Here is a 6,578-nt window from a genome sequence, read left to right on the forward strand (position 1 = left end):
GACCAAGGAAGAGGTGAACTCCAAACACATGGTGAAGAGCGACCCGGAACCCGAATCATTCAGGCCCAGTCTGAATGAGCCCAGTGTCCTGCTGCAACCTGATCAGATCGAGAAGGCAAGTTATAGTCAATTTTGGATCCATATCTATATGCTGACCTTATCATATTTAATTCAGATGCACATCAATTTTTTGCTACCTCTCGTGCCATTTTCATCATCTACCTGTGGTATTTCAGTTGTTGTATAATTGGCTCCCAGAGGCCCTTATTTTTTATTATACATTTACTTGAAGTTGCTTCCATGTGCCCTTTCGGTGCTGTCCTGATCATTTGGAGCTTTTCTTTACTTACTTCTGGCCTGTGACTCTGATCCTCAGCTGGCCAAGCACCTCCCTCCCAGGACAATCGGCTATCCCTGGTCTCTGGCGTTCAGCACATCTAAACACGGCATGAGCATCAAGAGCCTGTACCGCGCCATGCAGGCCCAAGACTCCCCGGTGCTCATGGTGATCAAGGACAGTGACGGACAGGTATGAGCTTGAGCTTCTGGGTTTTATCTGAATTGTGTGGTTTTACGTAAGGAGCTTTTCACACTGGAAACCCATTTTTATAATAATGTCTAGAATGGAAGTTTTGCTTTTTGTCGTAAGAATACGCTTATTGGTCAAACGCATACAAAACACAGGCTACTCTGCACTTTTAATAAGCTGTGCAAAAATCTGCAAGGTTGAGGTCGGATTTAATGTCAGATGTTCATATAAATGGTATGTTTGCATTCTATCTCCGTCATCATGAAACCCACAACATAACAAACAAAATGGCTCTGATAATGGCGTCCTCCTTTTACTGGTTGTTGATGTTTGTAAATGCCATGAATAAAGACGTCGCTGTCTCCTGCCTGCCTGAGTTCCTGCTGCCGGTGCGAATGCAACCATAAAAATGCCCCAAGGGAGAAATTGAACTACCCTGAGCAAGCCTATAGATTAGTTTTTGGAAAATTTGTATGTGTAGAGTGTGAAAATTGCATACGCTTCTAAAGCATTATATTTTCAAAACAATATTTGGCTTATTTTCTGCAGATGTTTGGAGCTCTCGCGTCAGAGCCATTTAAAGTCAGCGACGGCTTCTATGGCACCGGAGAGACATTCGTTTTCACCTTCTGCCCAGAACTTGAGGTGGGAAATAAATGAATTATGCATGTAATATGAAGTATGCACGTAGGTCTTAGAATTGTTTGTTGGTGTTTATGTATAGTTTTAATAATGTACAGTATATTAGAGGCTTCAGCAGTATGTCACACACATTGTTAAACAACTTGGCATTTTATAGGTATTCAAATGGACTGGTGACAATATGTTCTTCATCAAAGGAGATATGGATTCCTTGGCTTTTGGAGGAGGAGGGTATGTAAAAATATAAGTTGGCGTGTTTTAATTATAAGTGACATACTGCGTATAAATTAATTCTCATTTTCTCTTAGGGGTGAATTCGGGCTGTGGTTGGATGGCGACCTCTATCATGGCAGAACTCACTCATGTAAGACCTTTGGAAATCCAATGCTCTCGAAAACAGAGGACTTCTATGTGCAGGACATTGAAATATGGGCCTTTGAATAACACCCCCCACACCACCCCCAGCTCACAGACTCAGCGCACAATAAAGCGGGGTTATAAGGCCACATCACCGAACCCTCATAACTGATTGTACACCCTCCACTTGGCTCCTAAGAAGCCCTGATAGAGGCAGAGCAGATACACAGCGTACACTGTCCTTCATTTCTGGTAAACGGTCAGCATGGGTGAGTGTTCTTCGCTGTTGGCCCGATGAAAGTTTCTTTACCCATTTGCAGCCCATTTTGCAGGTCCTCCAGTTTTGAGGATAAGGAAGGGCGCTAATGGCTTTTCCAGAATGTTATAGAACTTTCCAAAAGAAATGTAGCTCCAGACTTCCCCAGGAGTCGTAAAACAACAGGTTTTCAGTCCTACTGCTTTCATCAACCGTAGCATTGCGTCCGTTTCAAGCACTTTAAATATCTAACCTCAGAATCCTGTTATTCATCTGTCTGTGCGCTCACACAGGCTCTATATACTCAAAAGCCACTACTTAATGTAATATTCAGTACCGTGTCGCTGTAAAAATGTGAAGTAACATGCAAATTCACGTGTGGTGCCCTTTTCATGTCCATATGCTTTTCTGCAAGTCCTTCCTTTGTCTTTTAGGAAGCCATTTTGCTGGGGTGGGGCATCTGAAGGAGTATATATACATATATAAATACGTATAGCAATTATATATTTATACCTTTATTAGTGTACTGTGTACATAACTACTTCCTATATTGCTGTTATGTGTGACAGTGATATGGTTTGCTCTGCTTTCCTTGTAAATTTGTTCCAATAAATACATTTCTATATGCACACGACATTAACACTCAACCCAAGGTGAACGCGGAGTTTTCGTCAGGTAACCCGTCTCTTGAGACCGGCTCTTCTTATCAACGGTAACCTGGGAACCGTATATAAGGTGACCTGTGCGTTCGAGGCTGATGAAATGACTGGTGCAACCAGAGCCAGACTCCAGGGGCTTAAGAATGACTGCTGTCAGCGATCACAGAGAACGCCTCTTACTGCAATATTTATTAAGAGGCACATCGAAGTTGTCGGAAAAACTGTGAAAGTTGATGGGAAATTGGCTCTTTTAACAGTGTTGTGATTTGAAGTTTAAGCCAAGAGATGGCAGTTTCCCATTGTGGCCAGCTGAAAACATGCCCAAACATTTGACCCGACCGCGAGCGTCTGTTGTCGGAGCGGACGTCTTGCTGTGAAGGTCTGATGCTCTCTGCATGCCGTGAGATCGTGGAGCCGAAAGACTTGGACGCCCTTCTGGGGCCAACTGCACATTCCTGGTCTTCCAGTATTTGATGCCCGCATAGAAGCTAAAAGAAATGTCATTAATCAATCCTCTCGAAGATCCCTGACGGCTTATGTATCAATGTATTAATCACAATAAAATCTATGTAATAATTGTGTTTTGGTAGTTTTGTGTACGCATGAAGACTGTGCCTGAAATGTTCACCCGTTAAAAAGTAAATACAACCTTACGTTGTGTCAACCACATTTATGCACTGCCTCCAAAAAAAAANGGTGTTTTGGTAGTTTTGTGTACGCATGAAGACTGTGCCTGAAATGTTCACCCGTTAAAAAGCGAATACAGCCTTACGTTGTGTCAACCACATTTATGCACTGCCTCCAAAAAAAATCTGATTAGATTTTTCTGTGTTTTTGCCTCCTTAGCAAGACATTTAATAGGAAAGGGTGACAAATAGGAAAGTTAAGGCACAGTCATGTTTGCATTGCATGCAAAATTCAGTTTCAGTAGGAATCCACGCAGCTGAGAATTTCTCAGATGCAGATTTCGCACCAGGCTTCAAATGGTGGCGTTTTTACTGCATCACTGCTGTAATTCACAAATAACATCTTTGCCTACACAGTTTTATCTTCAAATATGGTTTTTAATAGGAATCCGTTAGAATTCAAAGTGTGTTTCAATTTGCGTGAACAGTGCTTCATGCATCGCTGTACTATTAACAAAGCTGCATGTTTGCAAGAAACAAATCCATTTTTTGATTTAAGAGGACAACAGGAAATTAACTTTTTCATTATTATTATAGATTATGGAAGTCATTGCTTAAAGTTTAAATGTGTTCATAATGGATTGCACATGTATCCTTTTACTTCATAAGATGTGAATTGATGGACTGGAGTGGTGTGGATTATTGTGATGTTTTTATCCACACTTTGTTCTTTCATTTTGACGGCACCCATTCACTGCAGAGGACTGATCGCTGAGCAAGATCAAGATTTCTCCAAATCTGTTCTTATGAACTAATGTATGGCAAAGGGTAAAACGGAAGTATTCCCTCAATGCTTTATTTTCCTCAAAAATGTATATTAATTTTTCCGTTCAGTTTTCTCTGAATGAGAGCATAATTAAGTCAACCCCCTTTGTCAGCACAGATCATAGTCTAAGAGACCCATTTTTCACAAAATGTGTTCTGTATTTGTTACAGTCTTCACGCCACTAAAACGCATACACATTTTTGTACAAATAGTCAATAGCTTAACACTTACTGCAAAGGCCTAAATCCATAAAAGAGGTATTTAAATTCAGAAAATATGAGAGGGAATATGACTGCACATGCACGATAAAGAATCCTCATGCTCCTCAGCAGCGCTCCTGCTTGATCCTGTCTTACCTCTGTCTTGACTTTTAAGTACACCGCATACAATACAACGCCAAAGAAGTGACCAATCAGTGTCACGGGACGGGGTTTCAGCCTGGTGATTGACACGGATGTTAGATACAGTATGCAGACAATATGTATATTAAGAACTACATGAATCCTGAACCTACACAGAAAGCAGTCGAACTGGTCCAGAGACACACTCCCCTCCCAGATGAAAATAACCCAAGCAGGCTCTCCTAAGATCTATTATCGAATCTGCAAGAACATTTGTAATGATTAAAATGGTTTGACAATTTATAATAACCTATTAATTAATGTATACTAATCTGCAAGGCTTTCGTGGTTCTATTCGGTATGCAGCGGATTGATTACATAAGAGGCCGGTCAATGAAAATGAGCGTCTGGCTTGTGGTAGAGAGTTCCCTCTAGTGGAAGTTTACCCAGTCACATTTTAACACAAGACTAAAAATACGACATTGAAACTCTATTTTAATTCCAAAAGCCAAAAGCAGTTACTTACCGTCTTGTGAAGCAAACAATTCATGCAGAGCCTGTGCGAGGACATCCACCACAAACGAATGAGACGCCTTCCGCTCCCAGTGGAATTTCTTTTTAGCCTAACGAAGGGGTCAAATAATGGCGTTTTCACATTGCGAAGCATCTATTCAATGACTCCAACAGAAGTGCGCTGGAGAACATCTTCAAAAATGTTTCAATATGCATTCAGTCTGCTCATCTGAATGAGACCGTAGGCTTTTAACCTGCAACAAGGCTGAATTGTCAGAGAGATCCGGAATATTCTGAAGCAGACTTCTCCAAATCCTGACATCATTGAGCGCTACGCTCATCCCTCCGCCAGTTAAAGGATGCCTCATGTTATAAGCATCTCCAAGAAGCAAAACTCCTGCAACAGAGGATAAGTGAGATCTATTTTAAAATAAATAGCTTTTTTAACAGTCTATGCAATAAACAGCAGAGCACTTAAATAAATAACAACAACAATAAAGCTTTTTTATACTATACTATGTATTATTATGTACTATAATACATCACTGCTACAACTCTATGCTGTTTCTATATTGAAAAGTTACCTGGTTTATTAACAGGAGATGAGGTCAGGAAACTTGCTGGCATGGATTTCAGACGATTATTTTGTACAGCCAACAAAAACGGCCTCTTTAAGTGATCTATCAGGTACAACAAACCAAATTTACTAAAAGGAAAAAAAAGCGTGATCCATATTAATCAGATTTTTATATTAGCTTGTGTTTGTGGACAGAAACTTTGGTTTTATGGTTGATCATTAATATGATAGTTCACAAAGAAATATAAATGATGTCAATTCTTCTTCTGTTGAGAAGAAAAGAAAACACTTTGAAGAATGTGGGTAACCAAACAATTCCTTGTCTCCACTGGAAAGCGCAAAATGGAAGTCAATGGGGAAAATAAACTTTGGTTACCCACATTCTTCAAAGTAACTTATTTTTTGTGCAGCAGCAGAAAGAAAGTCATAGGGGTTTGGAACGACTTGATGGTGAGTGAATGACAACTTTCTTTTTTAAGTGAACCCTGCAAAATGTATCCTTCGTGTGGATGGTTTTAATCTTCTGACCTGGCAGTTGTGGGTGGATCTTGTCAGTCATGTATTGGCTCAGGTTTTTCGGCAGACGTCCCTGTATGTCCACCAGAACACGCGTGTCGGTGGAGGAGATCCGGTAGATCAGAACCGGCCCATGGCAGCTCAGAACCAGCTCAGCGTAGTTGGGTTTGTACTGAGGAGAGTTCTGTTGAGGCAAACCAATACAATAAAAGCAGTGTGTTGCATTTAAATACACAATGCAAAAGTCTTTTTTTTAAAAAGCTAAAATTTAATGGTTGTGAAATTATAAATATTAAATAAACATCCCATACCTTCATTATGCAGCCTACGAAGTTGGAACAGATCTGAACACTTTCAGAGCCCAAACTTTGTCTGAATTTTGAAAAACATCCATCTGCCACCACTGTTAAAGGAGCTTGTAATCTCTGCAAAACATATGTACTCAGAAGAATATATTCACAGTTTCTGATATTTGTGCAGTGACACATTAACAAAATCATAGTCCCTTTTTACAAATCAGCTAAATGTTTTTTTTTATATCCATGACTGTATTATCAAACTAGATAATAAATAGATGAACGGTTGGATGGGTGGATGATGGATGGTTGGATGGGTGGATGATGGATGGGTGGATGGATGGATGGATGATGGGTGGGTGGATGGATGGGTGGATGATGGTTGGATGGGTGGATGATGGATGGGTGGATGGATGGATGGATGATGGGTGGGTGGATGG

The 6,578-nt window shown here is 40.4% G+C and overlaps 2 protein-coding genes across 2 annotated transcripts in view; one reads left to right on the forward strand and one right to left on the reverse strand.

Annotated features, from left to right (window-relative positions):
* The window catches only part of LOC122360227 (oxidation resistance protein 1-like), a 47,284-nt gene extending 44,265 nt beyond the window's left edge, over positions 1-3,019 (forward strand). Inside the window, exons 13-16 of the mRNA XM_043260648.1 lie at positions 377-529; positions 1,079-1,174; positions 1,329-1,402; positions 1,480-3,019. Of these exons, the coding sequence (XP_043116583.1) occupies positions 377-529; positions 1,079-1,174; positions 1,329-1,402; positions 1,480-1,615 (459 nt within the window). The 3' untranslated portion in view covers positions 1,616-3,019. The remainder of the gene's footprint in view (positions 1-376; positions 530-1,078; positions 1,175-1,328; positions 1,403-1,479) is intronic.
* Positions 3,020-4,122: 1,103 nt separating this feature from the next.
* LOC122360855 (squalene monooxygenase-like) overlaps positions 4,123-6,578 on the reverse strand; it is a 3,608-nt gene continuing 1,152 nt past the window's right edge. The window contains exons 5-11 of the mRNA XM_043261702.1: positions 6,154-6,267; positions 5,855-6,026; positions 5,334-5,429; positions 5,004-5,146; positions 4,763-4,859; positions 4,410-4,497; positions 4,123-4,333 (exon numbers count right to left, since the gene is read on the reverse strand). Of these exons, the coding sequence (XP_043117637.1) occupies positions 4,123-4,333; positions 4,410-4,497; positions 4,763-4,859; positions 5,004-5,146; positions 5,334-5,429; positions 5,855-6,026; positions 6,154-6,267 (921 nt within the window). The remainder of the gene's footprint in view (positions 4,334-4,409; positions 4,498-4,762; positions 4,860-5,003; positions 5,147-5,333; positions 5,430-5,854; positions 6,027-6,153; positions 6,268-6,578) is intronic.

Source organism: Puntigrus tetrazona, chromosome 16, assembly GCF_018831695.1.
Source record: "Puntigrus tetrazona isolate hp1 chromosome 16, ASM1883169v1, whole genome shotgun sequence".
Classification (NCBI taxonomy): Eukaryota; Metazoa; Chordata; class Actinopteri; order Cypriniformes; family Cyprinidae; genus Puntigrus; species Puntigrus tetrazona.